Source organism: Vombatus ursinus, unplaced genomic scaffold, assembly GCF_900497805.2.
Source record: "Vombatus ursinus unplaced genomic scaffold, bare-nosed wombat genome assembly UNPS02005659.1, whole genome shotgun sequence".
In the NCBI taxonomy this organism is placed as follows: Eukaryota; Metazoa; Chordata; class Mammalia; order Diprotodontia; family Vombatidae; genus Vombatus; species Vombatus ursinus.
This window is the reverse complement of record NW_020945437.1, coordinates 8,984,347-9,005,796: the sequence shown is the minus strand read 5'-3', so window position 1 is coordinate 9,005,796 and position 21,450 is coordinate 8,984,347. Positions and strand designations below refer to the sequence as shown.

General features: G+C 41.0%; 1 protein-coding gene across 6 annotated transcripts in view; it reads right to left on the bottom strand.

Annotated features, from left to right (window-relative positions):
* The window catches only part of SYTL2 (synaptotagmin like 2), a 147,556-nt gene that overhangs the window by 71,813 nt on the left and 54,293 nt on the right, over positions 1–21,450 (bottom strand). For all 6 annotated transcript variants that reach the window (XM_027848265.1, XM_027848268.1, XM_027848267.1 and 3 more), the window contains exon 3: positions 6,879–7,030. In XM_027848265.1, the coding sequence (XP_027704066.1) occupies positions 6,879–7,030 (152 nt within the window). The remainder of the gene's footprint in view (positions 1–6,878; positions 7,031–21,450) is intronic.

Sequence of the window (21,450 nt, the reverse complement as noted above, 5' to 3'; positions counted from 1 at the left end):
CAGGCTTCCCAGAAGGAATGATGTTATAATTGGGCTTGAATGATTGAGTAGAAATTCAGTAGACAAAGGGGAGAACTCTAGAAAATCTAGGCATAGGGTACATTGTGAACTATAAGACAGAGACAGGAAAGTATGACATAGGTTTGAGAGACATGGGCCAGGGTACAGGCTACACTGGGGAAGTTGTAGGAGAGTTGGAAAGGGAAATTGGGACTAGATTATGTAGCGTCTTAAATGCTGTACAGAAGAATTTGAATTTTGCTCAATAAATGATAAGGACTCACTGAACATTCTTGAGTGGTGATATGACCAAATCTTTGCATAAGGAATCAACAGATGGTAGATTTAGACCCAGAAGAGACTTCAGGGCTCATCTGATCCAATGCCTTCATTTTACAAATGGGGAAACTGAGTCCCAGAAAAGTGACATTAACTTGCCAAGGTTACATAGCTAGTAAGTAGCAGAACCAGCACAGTATCCTGGGGCCTCTGACTTCAAGTCAGAGGCAGCTAGATAGTAAAAGGATAGAAGGCCAGCCTTAGAGTGAGGAAAATCTGAATTCAAATCCTGTCTCAAACACTTACTGGCTATGTGACTGTGGGTGTCACTTAACCTCTATCTGCCTCAGTTTCTTCAAATGTAAAATGAGCGAGTTGGACTTGACTGTCCGTCAGGTCCATAATAACTCTAAATCTATGATCCTTTGACTAAATTCTGGGTTTTCCCCCACTATTCTACAGCTTACCCCTAAACTAGTCTGGCAATGTTGTGTAAAAGATGTTTCAGAGAAGCAGCTGCCGATGGTTTGCCATTAAAACAGAGTAATGAAGCTACACAGCTGTTGGGAGCCTTTCATCTTAGGCTTTCAAAACATTTTTCCAATATAACTCTGAAGGGAAATAGAGGCTCTGACAAGTAGGATAAGAATCTGCCTACAGCTCAGCAAACTGCAAGGAGGAGATGCCGTCCTGACTTGTACACTTTCACTCTGAGCCATTAATGGGTCCTCTGCACGGTCAGTGACAAGCTCTCATTAATCTCTGTATGAGTCACGTGTTTGTCCTAATGAGCCATATCTCCTGAGGACACCGGGGACTGGATGAGCCTGAAGGCTCCAATCAAGATCTCAGCCCTGAAGGAGAACAGTCAGCAAAACTCTGCTGCAGCCCCAAGTTGGCAGAAATTTTATATAGGCAAGGAAGACATCTTAGGAACCAAAACATACTTCATGAGAGAAACAACTGAAAGGGAAGTGAAGGTCATTTGACATTCTCTTCTACATCATTTCTTCTGGTTTCTAAACCAGATTCAACAAAATGCCCCATGTCACAAATTTATCTGTTCAGATCCTAAAAACCTCTGAAAAAGACCACTGCAGATTTTACAAAAGATAGGCATCATCAGAATATAACAGCAAAGGAGAAAAACCTTAGGTGGCACAGTGGATAGAACCCTTGGCCTGCAGTCAGGAATACCTAAGTTCAAATATGGCCCCAGATACTTATCAGCTATATGACCTTAGGCAAGTCACTTAACCCCTTTTTGGCTCAGTTTCTTCTTCTGTAAAATGGGGATAACAATAGTGCCTACCTCCCAGAGTTGTTATGAGGATCAAATGAGATAATAGTTGTAACAGAGTTTACCTAATAGTAAGCTCTATATAAATGCTAGCTGCTATCATCATTATTTTTAATGATCTGCTTCAACTTTGGAATCTTAGACTTGTATGACTCCAAGTTTCAGTTCCAACACTTAGTAGCTGTGTGATCAATAAACCAATAAGCATTTATTAAGCACCTATTACAGGGATTTTTAATCTAGGGTCATGCAACTTGTTTTTTAAAAAATATATATATTTTGATAACTTTCAATAGAATCCATTTCCTTCTAATCCTATGTATTCTATTTTATGCATTTTAAAAATATCATTCTGAAAAGGGATTCATGGGCTTCACTGACCTGCCAAAGGGACTCATTATACACAAAAAGATATAAAGGGGACAGCTAGGTTGTGCAATGGACAGAGCACCGGCCCTGGAGTCAGAAGCACTTGAGTTCAAATCTGGCCTCAGACACGTGATATTCACTAGCTGTGTGACCCTGGGCAAGTCACTTAACCTGATTGCCTTGCAAAAAAAAAAAAAAAGTTAAGAACCCCAGGCCCATTACATGCTAGTTACTGTGTGAGGCACTGGGAATCCAAAGACAAAAATGAAACAATCCCTGCCTTCAAGGAGCTTACAATCCGCTGGAGGGAAACAACACGTATATATGTAAATATATACAAAATACATACAAAGTAAATATTAGGATAGTGGTTGTGTGATTGAAAAAAAAGGGGAAAAATGCTCTAAGAGGCAGAGCACTAGACCTGACTTCTCTATTGGGTAAGGGTGGTGAGGGAGAAGAGTCAATGATGACTCCAAAATCAGAACCTAAGTGACCAGTAGGTTGATGGCACTTTCAAAAAGAAAGAGGAAAATCTGAGAGAGCAGTGAGTTGCTTTTGGGGTTTTTTTTGGCGGGGGGGGGGGGTGGGGGGGGGAAGAGGAGATAATGAATTCTGTTTTAGACAGGTTGATTTTGACATGCCAATGGACCATCTAGGATGAGATCCAATGGGCATTGGATACATGACTGGACTCCAGTCCAAGAGAGAGAATAGAGGTAGATGATAGATCTGGAAATCATAGGTATAATTAAGTTCATAGAAGCTGATGAGATCAATCGAATGAGCACAGAGAAAGAAAACAAAGCACAGCCTTAGGGAATGTCCACAAATTCTAGGTGGGAAGTGGATGATATTAAAGGAGATGATGATGGAATAGTCAGAGGCAGGTAGAAGGGGAACCAGAAGAGATTAATGGCAAAGTAGGTAAAGGATAAGAGACTGTCCAGGAGGTGGGGGTGGGAGTGGGAGGGAAATATATCAAAAGCTATAGAAAAGTTTAAAAAAAAAAAAAGGCCTCTGGCTTTAGCAGTTAAGCAATTATTAGCCACCTTAGAACAGTTTTAGCTGAAGGCGAGAAGCTAGGATGCTAGGGACTGATGAGTGAATGGGAGGTGAGGAAACAGAAGCAATGAGGAGAGAAAACTCTTTGTAGGAGTGCAGCTGAGAAAAGGAGCCATGATACAGACTGATATCGGGAAAGGATGTCAGAGCCAAGAGGAGGTTTTCTTAGAATGGAGGAGATCTAGGCAGTGATGGAGAGGACAAACATCCAGGCTGCTTCACTTAATAAACATAAGGGAAAAAAAGGAAAACATTTTTGTGGATTCCAAGGTTTCTAGCCTCCCTTAGGATCTCTGTAAGTTTCCTGTTTATGGTCTGAATGAAAGACAAAACAACATAATGGATAGAAAACCAACCCAAGGCAGGAAAACCTGGCTTCCCACTTACAGCACATTCCAGCTGTGCTTTTTCTTATCCATAAAATGATGAAACTGAAGTCAATGACCTTAAGGTCCCTTCCAGCTCTAACTCTATGATTCTACGGTAATTTAACCTCTTTGCAGCTTAATTTCCATATGTAGAAAATGAAGGGGTTGGTCTCAATGACCTATTTTGTCCCTTTCAGTTCTAAATCTATGCTCCTATGGTCCAAGCAGGGGTTCTTAAACCCGGGATCCACAGACACCAAAAAGGTCTATGGAAAGATTTCAGGGAATCAGTGAACTTGTTTTTAAAATATTTTGATAACTGTTACCTCGATGAAAATGGTTTCCTTTGTGATCTTGTGTCATCTGCTTTATGCATTTAAAAAACATGATTCTGAGGAGTCCCTAATCTTCACCAGTCTAACCACCTTTAAAGGGGTCCATGACATAAAAAAGAAAGAGGCTAAGAACCCCTATAACAGAGGACAACTTCAGTGGGTTATGATTTTTACTGAACTTGAAAATTTTTCCTCTGAGTTATAAAGACAGTTCATTTTGCTTTTCAATACACTTTCTTTCTCCCTTCAGAGAATAAATACCAAAGACCACCTTGGCTGATTCCCCCACCCATAGCAATCTGTTCACTGGATTTAATTTGACCAGAGAGAGTGACCAAGGAGGAAAACAAGCCAGTGTGGTTTTGGTACTTCTCTGCCCAATGGTTTATACTCCCCAGGCATTTAGTAACTTATTTTCTCTAATTTCAAATGTCAGCCCCTGGGGCTACTGCAATCTGTAGAGAACACAGCAAGGGCATGGTACTTACTGCCTGGGCAGAGAGTAAAGGGCACACATTTCCCCTAGAGAGCCAAGCGCTGACAAATACCGTTGTGTTTAGCTCTGAATGAGTTTCAGGCAGATCAGGGATACGGCACTTGGATGCCCTAGGCAAAGTTTAAAAATTATGCTTTTTGTGCATCACCATCCATCTGAAGCTTTGAGCAGTCTACCAGAACACATGCCACTTGACACATCTCTAAATAAATACCTACAGGCCATGGAGAACAGAATTTTCTGGCACTGAAATATGTGAAATATAAAAAAGTCACATTAAAAATGTCCTTCACTGTGCCATCCCTATCCCCTTATCCCCTAGAATACTGCATCATGACTTACCTACCTACTCATCCTGGCTCGCAGGTCAGAAGGCGCTATCCAAATCTGAACGGCCCTTTCTATTTTCATGCTCAACAGCAGCATCAACAAAATAGTGTTACTATTCTCCCCCCAATTTTAGAAGCTTCTTTCTTGTTTCTGCCGCTGTTAGGGCCCAAAGACTTAGTGATTAACCTTATTTTAGGAGCAGTTGAATATTGTCATTATTTTACATCACCCATTGTTTTAGATGAACTTATGCATGGGAGGTTGCAGTTATCTGCATATTTCTCCTATCTTCAAACGAGGCTATGAACTCTGTAAAGGGCAGAAACTACGTCTTATTTAAACTTTGTAGCTCTTCCTGCGCCTAGCACATTTTCTGCTTAATAAATGTTTGTTGTATGAATTTAGAAATGAATAAATTAATGGGATATTGTGTGTGTGTGTTTGTGTGTGTGTGTCTGACAAGTGCGTGAAAGGAAATAATGTATCATAAGCCTAGAAAGTTAGAATGGAGCCATGTTGTAAAGGGCTTTATATGCCAGACCGAGGAATCTGCACGTGGTTCTACAGATAAGAGGTGACCACTATTAAATAGGGAAATGACATGGTAGACCTGAGCTTTAGGAACATGACCTTGGTAGCCATGTGGAGAATGGAAAGGAAAGAAACTGGAGGCAGAGAGATGAATTAGGGGGTGACTGCAATAAAGCAGAGCAGATCAGAGGTGATGAGGGGACTAGCATCACTGGAAAATACTGGAGTATTGTAGCAGCAAGCAGTTAAATATCATTAAAGCCACCGCATATTTTCTCAGTTCAATCCGAACCACCAAAATCCTCCTCTTCAGTTTTGGGCCTTTTGGTATTAAAAAAGAGAGCAAGAGAGAGGTAGGGGAAAGAGAGAAAGATATTCATCTTTCTTTATACTCATAGAATCTTAAGGCTGTCATTTTACAGAGGCCCAAAAGGGTCTAGTGACTTGTCAAGGGTCACACAGATAATTATGAGCTTCTGTCTCCCAGTACGTGATTCTTCCATTAATCCACACTGCCCCCTCCCGGCATCCAGGAAAAAAAAGTTATTGAGCTAATGACAGAAAATCAAAAGACTTAAGACATACCAGTCCTCACTTAAATCAAAGAACAGAGATGGAAGGTGTTTTAGGCATCTAAAGCTCGAACTTAAATCTCAATTTATTACCAGAGAAGCATAGATCATAGATCACCAAACTAGAACTAAAAGGAATCTCAGATGCCAGTTCATCCAATCTCCCATTTTACAGATGAGAAAAGTGAGGCCTAAAGAGATTAAGTGATTGTTCAAGGTCATACGGATAGTGCCAGGGAGGGATCCCTTGAATCCAGTCCCTGTAACTCTAGAATCAGTCCTCTTTCTAGAGTAGCTTGTGGCCTATTGTCTGTCTGTCTGTCACTATCTGTCTCTCTCAAACTTAGCCAGTTAAGCCGCACTTCATCTAAAACCGGGTTGCTTTTTTTTGTTTGTTTTAAAAACTGGGTGTCCAGGGACAGCAAGGTGGCGCAGTAGATAGAGCACCAGCCTTGAAGTCAGGAGGACCTGAGTTCAAATCAGACCTCAGACCAAACACTTAACACTTAACTAGCTGTCACTTAACCCCAATTGCCTAAAAAAGAAAAAAAGAAAAAAAACTGGGTGGCCCTACCTAGCCAAGGCTAGAAGTTCAGAGGCTAATGATGGGCCCAAACCCACTCAGATCAGCTGTTTCCAACCTGGACCCAGTTGCCGCTCCTTAGACAACCTGGTGGGCCCTCCACCACTGCCCAAGGCTCACCATATTAATACCGAACTTAATGTGGAATCTATCAGCTTAGCCTATGGAAGCTCAGAACTACCCATCTTAAAATATCCACTGGCCTTACCTCCCCAGCAGCAGGAATTACAGGCATTTATAGGGATTTTAAGCTGGGCTAAAACCAGAGGTTCTTAAACTTTTTGTATCACCGTCCCCTTTAGTAGTCTAGTAAATAATAATTATTCTTAGAATAATGTTTTAAATGCATAAATTATGAATAGGACGACAAAGGAAATCAATTACATTAAAATACAATGAACGCATTTAAAAAAAAAACCCCCAAGTTCCCAGACCCCATCACATAAGAGGTGCGAGTGAATGTGAATCTTAGGTCCATAACGTTAGATCATAAAACATTCTGTTGAACAGAATCCCTCATCTGTAATGTCAGAGTCCTTAGCAGATGAGCCTGATCTGTGCTTCCAACCCCCTTCCATGTCCCCATAGCCTCACTTCTGTCCTTCCTCAGCCTCCCAAATACAAGGCAGGTACCCAAAATATTAACTCACCAATTGTTTGTGGCTTCTTTTTTCTGATCGATGCCCGAATTATGTCTGCTCCATGGATTTTATCTCTGTGTCTCTTAGATTTGGCTTCATAAAACCACTGGCCACTCATATTCTTCAGCTGTTGGTCATCCTTAATTTTTTCAGGCAAACGTCTGGAAAAAAAGGGTGAAAAAAAAAGACACCAAGGCTTCACTTGGTCAAGGATGCACACTGGATAAATGAGCTCATTGTGCTACTGTTTAAATAAATATACAAATACCCCACCCAAACACATGGCATCCAGTCTCTCAGATGGTCCCACAAACTGCCCAGACATCTCGTAAATGTTTGCTCCTGTTTGACCAAAAGTTAAGGAAACCAGAGCCAAGATTTTTAAAAATTCAAAGTTCCCATCATCCATGATCCCTGAAATTCCAGAAACAGAGATTCATTTCTCTGGCTTGAAACTTCACGTCCCCTCGAAAAACAAAAATCCCTGGAGGAAGAGTAACATATTAAGGCCAGATGAGGCATTTTTATATTCTGGTGTGAATGTGTATCTCAAGAGAGCTGTCTGAGATCAGCTTTTGCAAGAAAAGAAATATTAGACTCTGGGTGCCAGGCAATGGAAGGGAAAGACAAGGAAAAGGGTGCCTGAAAGTACTAAATAAGCTTTGCCTACCTTATGATTTTGCCTGAGGCCAGTATTCAACTCCTTTCCCTCACCCTTCCACATTCCCCCATGCTGGATACTAAGCTCTGAGCAAAGCCTTAGCTTCTCTCAAGACTCAGAACCAGGATTTGGACAGACCTCTCTCAGTGAGTCCATCCAGGAAGTCAAAGACTGCCATTACACCGAGCTTATAAATGGAACCATAAGCTTCTCCAATAGCCATTCTTCTGTTGTTGTTGTTGTTGTTCAGTCATGCTCAACTCTTCGTGACCCCATTTTGGGTTTTCTTGGCAGAGATACTGGAGTGGTTTGCCATTCCTTCTCTGGCTCATTTTACAGATGAGGAAACTGAGGTAAAGAGGGTTAAGCGACTTGCCCAGAGTCACACAGCTCCGAGGTGTCTGAGGTCAGATTTGAACTCAGGAATATGAGTCTTCCTGACTTTAGATCTGCTGCCCCACCTAGCTAGAGAATAACCATTCTTGCCTGTTTCTAATTCCCTTCCCTGTGGCTAACACAAACATCTACCTCATCTCTAAGTCTCTTCCACCCTAATCCTTGTCATCCTCATGCCCCAATGGCTTACACCAACCCTTCCCACACTTTCCACTTCTTTATTTCCATTAGTAAAAATAACTATAGCAGAGAGACAATTTGATGTAGCGAATAAATGGTCACCCTTGGACCCTCTGTTAACACAGTAATAACTGGGTGACCATAAGCAAGTCACTTTCTAATCTAATAAATTTTAGATGAGTTATTTATCTTCATTTGTAAGGAGACTTTCCAGGCAGTCATTCAGTCAATAAACATTTATTAAGTACCTACTAAATGCTAGGCTCTGTGCTAAGGCTGGGGATAGGCAAAAGACAGTCCCAGCACTCAGGAAAATCTAGTCTAATGGAGTGGACAACATGCAGACAAGACATATACACGATAAATTGGAGATATTTAACAGAGGGAAGGCACCAGCCTTAAAGGGGGTCAGGAAATGCTTCCTGTGGAAGGTGGGGTTTCACCCGGGACCTGAAGGAAGTCAGGGAAGCTGAGAAGTTGAGACGAGAAAAGAATATTCCAGGCTTGGGGCCAATGAAAAGACCTGGAAATGGAATGTGTTGTTTGAGAAACATCGAGGAAGCCACTATCACTGTATTACAGAGTACATGGGGGGAGTAAAGTCTAAGAAGACTGGAAAAGGTAGGAGAGGGTCAGGTTGTGGAGGTCTCTGAATGTCAGAGGATTTTATATCTGATCCTGGCAGTGATAGGGAGCCACTGACGTTTACTGCAGACGGTGGCAACACAGTCTGATATGTGCTACAGGAATATCCATCTTACAGTTGAGTAGAGAGTAGATTATAATAAGGAGATGCTGAAAATATGCTACATAGATGAAATGATAGGCCTGCACAAATAATAAAAATAAAAACTGATGTGTGTGTTATCACAGGGCTCTTTAAAGTTTGCAAAGCACTTTACCTCACTTATTATTAGCCCTGTTTTATAGATCTAGAAACTGAGGCTCAGAGAGATTAAATGACTTTCCCATCATAGTAAGCATCACAGGTAAAATATGAACTCAGATCACTCTCAATCTCTTCCCCTTAATATTTTTCCTACCTCTTCACATAGACTGTCACAACCTCTCTGCCTCAGTTTCCTCATTTGTGAAATGGGGACAATAATAACACCCAAGGTTGTTGCCAGGATAAAATGAGATATTTGTAAAGCACTTTGCAAACCTTAAAGTACCACATAAATAAATGCTCTCTTCTTACTGTTATTATTATTTGGAGTCAGAGTAGTTTTTGTCTGTTGTTAGCTGGATTAAGCAGGGCAAGTCACCTAATTTGGGCTTTGATTTCTTCATCTATAACTGAAGGAGTTAGATTAGATGCCTAGCTCTGAATCTATGCTCCCTTGACTCATAACCAAGCCAGGAGAGGATGAGTTGAAGGAACTGGGAAGGTTTAGTCTGTTAAGAGAAGATTTAAGGATGAGAAAACGAGAACTATCTTCAAATGGTCACAAGGAAAAGGAAATAAGGCTTCACCTGCTTGGTCGTAGAAGGAAGAACTAGAAGGGGGGGGGATTACAGGAAGACAGATTTCGGCTCAACACAAGGAAAAACTTCCTAACAATCAGAACTGTTTGCAAATAGAAGGGCCCCAGGGAGGGTAGTGAATTCCCTTGTCATTGAAAGTCTCTTAAGCACAGACCACATGACCATTGTTGGAAATGTAGTAAGATAGGACTGATGCTTAGGCTGCTATTGTACTAGGTGCCTTCTGAGTGCCCTTCAGATGCTTCATTTATAGGATCTGTTAGGCTAAGGAAGAACTGAAGATGCCATCTCCTTGAACAGGCAATAATAATGATATTAATAATAATAATAATAATAACATTTGTATAGCGCTTACTATGTACCAGGCATTGTGCTAAGCACGCTACAATTATTATCTCACTTGATTCTTACAACAACCCTGGAAAGTTGGTGCTGCTATTATCACCATTTTACAGATAAGGAAACTGAGGCAAACAGAGGTTAAGTAACTTGCCTAGGGTCACACAACTAGTAAGCGTGTCGGGGTGGATCTGAATTCAGGTCAAATTCAGCCTCAGACACTCACTGGCTATGTGTCCCATTCTCAGGGACTCCTTCACTGAGGCAGCTAGGTAGTAAAGCACTGGGCCTGGAGTCAGGAAGACCTGAGTGCAAATCTAACCTCAGACTAGCAGTGTGACCCAGGGCATGTCACTAAACCTGTTTGCCTCAGTTTCCTTGACTGTAAAATGGGCACAACAACAGCACCTACCTCAAAGGGCTGCTGTGAGGATCAGATCAGAATATTTATAAGTGCTTAGCACAGTGCCTGGCTAACAGTAGGTCCTATATAAACACTTATTCCCTTCTACCTTGAGCCCAGAGAGCACATTAATTGCTTCCTGATTCCACATCTTTAAGGAAGAGAAGGTTTCCTCAATGCTTAAATATCTAGCCTATCCCAATCAGAGAAGGTTTGGGGATGGGGGGTAAAAAGCATAAAAAAAGGTCCAATCACTCCTGGACAAATGAAGAGAGCAAGTCAGGATGGCAATAATTTTGAGCATTCTCAAAAAACACCAGAATGGGGCAGCTAGGGGGCACAGTGGCCCTGAAGTCAGGAGGACCTGAGTTCAAATCCAGCCTCAAACCAAACACCTGACACTTACTAGCTGTGTGACCTTGGGCAAGTCACTTAACCCCAATTGCCTAAAAACCAAAAAAAAAACAAAAAAAAAACCCAAACATCAGAATGACTTCAGCAATGTGGCATCAGTCATCAACTGGTTGACACCCAGCCCCAACCCCCTCCATGTTAGCCAGAGTTTTTCCTAACAGTGGATTTTGAAGGGATCTTGTCTACACCTTGGTGAGCTTCAATGCTAAACTTCTGTCAAACAGAAGACAGATCATGTAGTGATTACAACAGTCTGTGGACCATGAGAATGCAACCAAACCCTGTGACTGCCAGGCAGCATTTGGCTCCCTTAGAATTCTTAGTCATTATATACAAGGAACGGGTTTTGGGTTTCTTGTTTGTTTATGTTAAAGGGGAAGGAAAGAAGCAAAATGCTGTTAAACAGCAGCAAGACATAAATATTCTCCTAAAATGGCTGCCAATCCTAGATTTAATAAAACAATCTCCTTCCCTACCCCCACCCCCTTGTACTCGACTGTTTTGGGAGAAAACTGTAGACACAATTCCTCCATCAGACAGGGGTCTGGCCTGGATGACTTTTAAAGTCTCTTCCATATCCTAGGATTCTGTAATTCACTGGAAGACTTCATAGATGAAACTCTATACGCATCCTCAAACTATAAATCTCCCCCAAAGAGAAAGATTCTTAGGAATCACAGATCTAGAATTTCAAGGGACATTAGAGGACATCGACGTCAACCCCTGCATTTTACTGATGAGGAAACTGAGGCTGAGAGGTTAAGTGACCTGCTCAGGATCACACAGCTAATAAAATGTCAGATGTAGGATCTGAATTTGGGTTTTTTTGTTTGGTTTTTTTTACTTCAAAGCCATCACTCTACTATGCCACCTTGCTGTCCCTTAACCCACTGGTATCACTGAGGCTTTCTACAACTTATACTCATCGACCTCTTCCTTCTGAAACCCACTATTGAGCCTCTGATTGGTGCTAAATAAGAATAAGAATAATAGCATTTGTATCGTGTTTCAAGGTTTGCTAGGTGCTTTACAAATATCATCTCAATTGGTCCTCACAAAATGCTGAGAAGTAGGTGCTGTTATTATCATCCCCATTTTCAGTTAAGGAAACTGAGGTTAAAATAGAAGTTAAATGACTTGTCCAGGGTCACAAAGCTAGTGTGTCTGAGGCTGCATTAGAACTCATATCATTGTGAGTCTAGGTCCAGCCTCTCTAGCTAATGTGCCACCTGGCTACCTCATGATATTGCAATTCATTACCCTCCAATTTGAGGAGAAAAATAAAGATAATTACAGTTCATTTGTATAGTGCTTTAAGCTTTATAAAGAAGATCCTCCCTCATAACAGCCCTAGAAAGTGGGTAATAACAACCATTCAAGTTTTTACAGCACACAAAAAAAGGTAGCGTAATGTCCTGAGAAGAGCATGGGACCTAAAATCAGAAAAGGCAGGTTTGTAATTCCTTGACTATTACCATCAATATGTTATATCACCATTACATCACCATCAGCCCATTTTAAAGAGGAGGAAAACTGAGGCTCAGAGGATTTCAGTGACTTAGACAGCTTTTAAGTGTCCAAAGTGGAACGTGAAGCATTGCCATGTCTTCCTTTGAACTTGTTTTGTCTCTAGTATAAATATTCTCTTTAAAGATCATCCAGGTTGTGCTTTCTATTTCTTTTGTTGCTAAATGGCACCAGGCAGAGTCAGTATGACATAGTGGATAAAGAGCCAGCCTTGGAACCTGGGAGACCTGGGTCCAAGTACTAGCTCCGACACATTCCGGTTGTGTAGTTATGGGCAAATTTCTCAGTGACCTCAGGTAACTAACTCTCTAAGATGATAAATCACGGAGTTGCCAGTAGACCTAGATGGAGGCAGTTTCCACATGGAGAATTCATCACGATGAAGAAATCACAGACCCAAACCAAAAATAAATGGCACCTAGTAAGGTACTTGAAGATACAGTGGGCACTCAGTAAAAATACTTGTGGAGTTACTGAACAAAGACAGAAAAATCAGCACTTAGCTAAAAGACAATGGCCCTTGATGTGTCTTCGTTGTTAGCGCAAAGACGGAAGAAGATAGAATGGGGAAACCAAACTCTACAGGAGCATAGACTCACAGAATTTAGACCTAGAAGGCTTTTACTGCAAAGGAGTAAAATTCGGGGCCCACTGGTTACAACCGAAACACTCTCCAATGTTTGAACCAGATTAAAATGTAATTGGAAAATATTTAAGAGAATAAATAATAATACAATAGAACATAGGTAATGTTCCATTATTTAGATATAATGGAAGATGACATAATAACCTTACATAAGATATAACATACAAAAGAATGTTCTAATATAATAATACTTCTCCACAAGGGGAGTTCCCTACAAGGAAGAAATTACAGGTCCAGTGGCCTCCAGTTTCTATTTGAGTTTGACACTACTGTCTTAGAGTATCTAGCCTAACCCTTTCACTTTACGTTTAGACAAGAGGCTCACTCCTATAAGCCCCAATTTCCTGACTTGTAAAATGGGGATAGGGAGGAGCAGCTAGGTGGTACAGTGGACAGAGCACCAGCCCTGGAGTCAGGAGGACCTGAGTTCAAATGTGACCTCAGACACAACACTTACTGGGCAAGTCACTTAACTCCAATTGCCTCAACCAAAAAAAAAAAATGGGGATAGGGAAGGTAGGTGGTACAGTGGATAGAGGACTGGGCCTGGAGTCAGGAAGACTCATCTTTCTGAGTTCAAATCTGGCCTCAACACTTACTAGTTGTGTGATCCTGGGCAAGTCACTTAACCCTATTTGGCTCAGTTTCCTCATCTGTAAAATGAGCTGGAAAAGTAAATGGCAAACTACTACAGTATCTTTGCCAAGGAAACCCCAACAGGGGTCCCAAAGAGTCAGGCATGAATGAAGAATGAATGAACCACAAAATGGGGATAATAAGACTTATATTATCCACCATACAAATCTGCTGTATTGAAAGCACTTTTGCAACCTTCAAAGTAGAATAAAATAGAAATATGAATTGTTAGTAATCACGAAAGCATCATATTTTTGGTAATTAGCCCAATGAAACCGGGAAACAAGAAAAGACATGCATCTGACCCACAGCAGTCACACCTTACAATTACATAGTCAATGTGATTTTAGCCAGAAATACGGACTTGAGAGTATATTAGTAATATTGACATAAAACCTCACTAAAGTCACTTTGAGTGACAAAACCCTTCATTTTAAAAGACAAAGCCCTTGAGAAAGGCAGCTGAAGATAATCACGAGATGTGGTCAGTTGAACACATCTGCGGAAAGAACACCCAGCCCACCAGATGTTGGAGGGCTGGGGGTGTGGGTATATGTGGCTGCGTCTATACGAGTACACGTTTCCTGCTGATGGCATAAAGTCCAAAACAGGAAGCACCATACCAACAATTTCATCTTCAGACGATGAAAGACTAATTGCAAATATGTGCCAACCATGTATGGAAAGACTCACTAGTTTAAAAAAAAAAATAGCCAAAGCTATTAGCTCAAGTTAGCTGTCAGCAGCTTGTCCTCCTCATTTGTCTCTTCCTTCCCACCCAACTCTCAAATGAAAAGTCCTCCAGTAGTCCTAGGTTTGAGAGTGAATAAATTCCTTTCCATTCCTACCATGCCTCTGATAGTTGGCACCTAGGCTATGCCTTGGAGCTTCAATTAGTCTCAGAGAGACACTAAGCAAAACCAAAAGGACCAGAGCCAGCAACCTCTGCTAAGGATTCCCGTACCACAGCAAAAGGTCCCTTTCCCTATTTAAAGGAAAGCAAAACTGGCCAGAAGCATTGGCGGTAGCAACTGTATGTGGCCATAGGAGGGGCATGTATTGGAGTGGCAGTGGAAAAGGTAAGCCTTTTTACCACCTCTTTATGGCATCGAATCCCCTTAGCCTCTCTCAAGGAAAAATCATAGCCCTTTACAGGCAGAAGGGTCATGTCAAGATAAAGTGGTCCAATTGTTTCATTTTACAGATGAGGCACCTGAGGTTCAGAGAACAGAAGTTACTTGCCCATAGGCACTTTAATAAATAGTAAATTATTTAAAAATTTTAAATTAGTAAAAGTAGAAAGGTTTTCCTGACATCAAGGCTAAATTGACTTCTTTGTAGCTTTGTAGAGGTTTTGCCCTCTGGTAGTAATCAGAAAAAAAGCTAATAATATCTTTTCTATGAGATGGCCCTTCAAATAACTGAAAATAACTATCATGTTTTTCTGCTTCTTCCCCAGACTAAACTTCCCCAGGTCCTCCAACTACTACTCTTAAGGCATAGATTCAAGGCCCTTTACCATGATGGTTTCCTACTTCTGGACACTCTCCAATTTATCAGTATATTTCCTAATTTTTACTATGTGCCCATGGGCAGAGATACTAAATGGGGGAGTTGGGATACAAATTCAAGTCTTCTGACCCAGAATCCCAATGTTCTTTCTGTTAATTTCCATTATAGGCCATGGTTACTTTTTAAATATGCCTTTTCTAAAAACCCAACTAGGAAGCTAGTGGCAATAGTACCAGGGACGGTATAGGAGAGCCATCTGTAAAGCAGGGGGCCAGGAAGTACTTACCCAGGGAAACTAATGGCAGTGGAGTTAAGGGAGGGTATGGAATGGCCATCTGCAAGGTAAGGGACCAGAAGGACCACTGGCATCCCAGAAAAGGAAAGCAGACCCCTATATTTGATGTTACCTACATGACAACATATGGACATCTTTTTTATTAATGTCATACACTTTTCTTTATATATCTTACTTTATCTGTCCAACTAAACTAAGTTCCTTCAAGTCAAGTACAATGTGAGGGGTCACCACCAATAAATGAGGTTTCTTTGATTATTATCAAATTATGTATCCTCTACAACAATGGTGTTAAACTCAATTAGAAACAGATCCCTGCTGGCAGTATATCGACTTAGGAAAAAGGCTAGGAGTGAGACATCTCTGCACATCACCAAGCTATGAGTGTGACAACTCTATATAACACCAACCATAATGCTGTGTACATAGTAGGGACTTAGTAAATATTTGTTGATTTGAAGAATATGACACACATACAACATTCTCCCCCATCTCGATCAGTAATAATAAAAATACAATTCCTGTAAAGTCTTACACTTGGGTTAAAAAAACAACAACAAAAGACAACTTCAAAAAAAAAAAACCCATAACTTCACAAGTATGAGATGGGGGAGGCATGGTTAGATATGTTCTAAAAAATTATCTGGGGAGGTTTAGAGGACCGCAAGATCAATATGAGTCAGCAGTAGGATGCGAGAGTCAAAACTGCTAATGCAACTTTGGGCTGCAATAAGAGAGACCTGGATTCCAAGAATAGGAAGATGATAATCTCTGTCCTCAACAGGACCTCATCTGACGTCTTAGCATTAGTTCTGGGCACTACAAGATTAGGAAAGATACTGGGTGTCCAGAGGAGGGAATCCAACATGGGGAAGGGCCCTGAATCTATGCCTTAAGAGGAGTAAGTTAAAGGACCTGGGGAAGCGGCAGAGAAACATAATCGTTGTTTTCAGTTATTTGAAGAGCTGTATTTTAGAAAAGGTGTTACAATATTAGCTTTTTTCTGATTAGCACCACAGGGCAAAACCAAGAAGAATGGGTAGAAGATGCAAAGAAGCCAATTTAGATTTAATGTCAGGAAAAAAAATGATGTTTTTACTAATTTGTTATTTTAATAATTTACTAATATTTACTAATTTTTCATTCTTAATAATTTACTAATATTTACTAATTTTTAAATAAAACTTGTGCTAACATACACAGCCATTGTCCAAAAGTGAAATGGGGTGCCTTAGGAGAGATAGTGGGTTCCCAACTTATTGGTGGTCCTCAAAGAGAGGCTGTAATCTCGTCAGGGATGTTATCACAAGGATGCCTTTCATGTATGGGGTTGGCATTGAGGTCCATTCCAACTTTGAAATTCTGTGACTTTGATTTTTTGGTTTCCAAAGTACCTTGCCCCTAAAAACCCTAGAAGATCAATCATGCCACAGTTAGTATCTCTATTTTACAGATGAGGCAAACTATTGAGATTCCAATGGGCTAAGTAACTTTGTCACAGAGCTAAGAAGGATTGGAGCCAGGATCCAAACCTAGGTCTTTTGGCTCGAAAACCAATGTTCCTCGAGCAATGCCAAAATATCTCTCTGTTCAAGAACACTGGCTTGAACTTTGCATGGATGGGATGTCTTGACAGATTCTTGCGAGTAAGAGCTATTTCCTTTTTATCTTTGCATACCCAGCACCAAAGCCAATAGTAAGCACTTAATAATATTCAATCTTTCGCTTTGCAATGAACATCTTTCTTCCCTCCACGTACCCTATGATCCAGGGACACTGGCCTCTCTGCTTTTCCTCTCATGTGACTCTCCATCTCCCAACTCCAGGCATTTTCACCAGCTGTCCTCCATGTACGGAACGTTCTCCCTCCTCATCTCCACTCATGACTTCTCAGGCATCCTTTGTCTCAGCTGAAGTCCTACCTTTTGCAAGAAACCTTTCCCAATTCTTCTTAATCTTTAGTATCCTCCCTCTGAGATTACTCCCAATTTATCCTGCATATATCTTGTTTGTATATAGTTGTTTGCCAGTTGTCTCCACCATTAGCCCATGAGATCCTTGAGACTGTCTTGGTTTTTTTTTTGTTTGTTTGTTTTGAGGCAATTGGGGTTAAGTGACTGGCCCAGGATCACATAGCTAGTAAGTGTCTAGGACCATATTTGAACTCAGGCCCTCCTAACTCCAGGACCAGTGCTCTATCCAGTGCTCTACCTAGCTGCCCAAGCAGAGACTGTCTTTCGCCTTTCTCTGTATCCCCAATACTCGGCCTAGAGCCTGGCACACAAAAGGCATTTAATAAATGCTATTTAACTAACAACAAAAGGACTTGGGCCCTCCAGCTCCTTGTAGTAATTTCTCTCAACCGAACTTCTAAAGGTGTTCCTATAGAAAAGCCTAGTTTTTGTTGATTTTCTGCAAGGTACAAACCTGCTAGTTACAGTGCACAAAAATGCAATTCTAGGTTTAGGAGGGCAAGTTGGCTGCTGAGTCATGTGGGGATCTCCCAATGTGGGAACTCCCTCCACCTGTACCCACCTTTGACTTAGCAGATAAATCCTAGGGAGTTGCCTGAGGTACAGAGAAGTTCAGTGATTTACCTAGGGCCATATATCTAAGAGTCTAGGGGATTCAAATCCAGGTCTTCCTGATGGCAAGCCCATCACCCGATCTATTATTGTTACTAATAATAACTAGCATTCAGAATGTGGTTTACAAATAATATCTCATTTGATCCTCACAATAACCCTGGGAGGCAGGTGCTCTTATTATTCCCATTTTAGAGATGAGGAAACTGAGGTAGATAGAAATTAAGTGACTTGCCCAGGGTCCCTCAGCTAATAAATGTCCAAGTCTAGATCTGAACTCAGGTCTTCCTGACTCCAGGCCCAGTGCTGCACCCACTGTGTTGCCTAGCTACTTACACAAGGCTGACTCATTATACTACTAGTGAAAAAAAGTAAGTATTTTTACTTTTATCTCAGATCTAGTTTACTGATTATGTAGCTCTGATTTCTCCTCTGTGCTAGTTACATTATGGCCATGCACCATCCAAATTTGAGAAGAGGCAGAGTGGTATGATGGATACGGTGCTAGATTTTGTGTCCTGGGTCTGGATCCCACCACAGGACCTGACTGGCTTGATCTTGGGCAATTCATACATCCTGTCTCAGTGCCAGCTTCCTCATCTGAAAAATGAGGACACCAACCTGTAGTACTTATATATGAGGCTGTCAGGAGGATCTGATGAGATATTCAATGATAGGTACCATACAAATGTCAATCATCATTTTTATGATTTTGACATTCTTTCAATAAGTTTTTATTGTCCAGGTACCATGTGCCAAGTCCCGTGCTAGCCATCAAGGGAGACATTGCTGCTGTTGTTTGTCCTTTGTTCTCAAAGAGGACCATGACATCGGGAAGGTGATGTCATGACTTTCAAGTAAATTGGATTTAGGTGAGGCAGGGCTGTGCAAAGTCACTAGCCTCACTCCTCCAGAGGCATTTGGGTCCAGTAGCAAGACACAGGTCAGGACGACTGGAGATGGCCCCAGAGGTGGTGAGAGACCACGGCCTCTTTAAGCTAAGGGCTTTCCCAGGTCTCAGTTTGTCTGAGGCAATGTCCATCCAGTGATGACTTAACTTGACAGTATATGTAAAGGGCTTTAAATTCCTCAGAAGAAAATTATTTTTTTAAATATAGCAATCCTCCCAAGGTAACCAGTAAGAATTACTAAGACTCGAGACCCTCAGCTGGTATCACATGGAGGATGATATGCCAATAAAGCAAAACTTGCTGGAATTTCTGGATGACTGCCTTACTTAAAATAAATTTTGTCTTATGGACAGAATATCAAATCAGTAGTTTTGTCCTCCATTTAGTGAGCAAAGAGTTTATTCCAAGGGAGACAGAAAGGTATATAAGATGTTGGCCCTGCCTTCGATGAATTATAGTATGGCAAAGATAAGATGGACACAATAACACTAATATATTCTTCCCTGTTATGAACTCCTACTGTGCTTCATTCATGCCTTTTCTTATGTTCTCAGCATATTCTATTTTACATGACAGTGAATTACATAGATGTCTTCTCTCCCCTACCACATTCCAAGTTCCTTGAGGACAGGATCATGTCCTAGAAGCTAGGTGTTAGGTGATGCAGTGAATAGGGTGCTAGACTTGTAACCAGGAAAACCTGAGTTCAAATCTAGCCTCAGACTCTGGCTAACTGTGAAACCCAAGGCAATTCACTTAACCTCTGCCTGTCTCTGTTTCCACATCTGTAAAATGGGGAAAATAATAGTATCTACCCTCCCAGGATAAGAATAAAATGAAATGATAGTTGTCAAGCATTTCGCAAACTTTAAAGTGCCATAGAAATGCTAGCTATTATTAGGTACAATTATTGGAACCTTAGAGCTGGAAGGGAACCTAACAGCCATCCAGTGATTGCAGTGTAGTAGAAAGAATACTTTATTTGGAGTCAGTAGACTTTGGCACAAACACGATGTATGATCGTGGGTAGGTAGGTCACTTCCCTTATTTGTATGTAACATCCTCTCTAGGATCACTTTTCTAACTTTCACTAATACTGACATGTTGGTCCCCAGAGGGGTGACTGCTACAACATTCAGGGTTCTGGGGGTGACCTTGAAGGAGGGGCACATACTTTATGGGTGGCTTTCCTCCCATCAGTTGGGTTCATGAGCCCCCACTGGTGTGCCTCCCTTTAATCAGCTAGTAGACCTAACTGTTGCTATTGTCCAGCTGTTTCAGTCCAGTCCAACTCTTCATGACCTCATCTGGAGTTTCTTCGAAAAGATACTGAAATGGTTTGCCATTTTCCTTCTCCAGTCCATTTTACAGATAAGCATCTCAGGCAAACAGGTTTAAGTAACTTGCCCCGGATCACACAGCTAGTAAGTGTCTGAGGCCAGATTTTAACTCGGGAAGATGAGTCTTCCTGATTCCAAGCCTAGCATTCTAGCCACTGGACCATTGAGCTGCCGTAGTAGACTCAATTAGCTTATTAGAAAAGGCATTCACAAAAATGCACTAAGAAGAATAACAGTTATAAAGCATCTTATTTTTTTTAAAAAAACCTTATTATTTATTTTTAAACATTCTTTTGGTTTTTTTTTTTTAAATTGAGTTCCAAATTCTCTTCCTCCTTTGCATCCTCTCCCATACCCACAGAGAAGGCAAGTAATATATCAATTATATATGTGAAATCATGCAAAACCTATTTCCATATTAGCCATATTTCCAAAAAAAAAAGCAAGAAAATTAAAGAAAGTGAGAAAAGCATACTTTAATTTGCACTCAGAGTTTTTCAGTTCTCTCCCTAGAGGTGGATAGCATTTTTTTTATCATGAGTCCTTTGGAATTGTCTTGGACCATTGTACTGATCAGAGTAGCCAAGTCTTTCACAATTGATCATTACAACATTGCTGTTACTGTGTATAATGATCTCCTGGTTCTTCTCACTTCACTTTGCATCATTTCATACATGTCTTGCACATTTTTCTGAAACTACCTCCCTTGTCATTTCCTATAGCACAACAGTATTACATCACAATCATATGCCACAACTTGTTCAGTCATTCCCCAAATGATAAACATTCCTTCAATTTCCAATTCCTTGCTACCACAAATAGAACTGCTAGAAATATTTTAGTTACAAAGAAGCATTTTCCCCAAAATCTAGGACACAGTATCCCCTAAATACACCAGAATGTAGAAGAATGGTATGAACTTAAAGTACAATAGTTGTAAAGCACATATGTGGGCAACGTCAACTCATAACTCTGGAATAGCATGGCTTTCGTGTCCTTTCTTTCTCTGGAAAGTTTTCACTAAGTTCACTTCAGAGAAGGGTGTCACAGTACCAGTGCTTAACAAATCTCTCTATTGTTTAGCTGGCTGGTTCCTCACATGGCATAGTATCTCAACTGGTCGGGTCAATCTTCTGCTAGGCTGGGTTGAGAAGGTTGCTCAGCCACAGAACTGGCTTCTTATTGGATTCAGCTCCAGGAAGGACCAAGCAGGTTACCTGGCCTTTGAGCAGGCTCCTTGACCTTTCA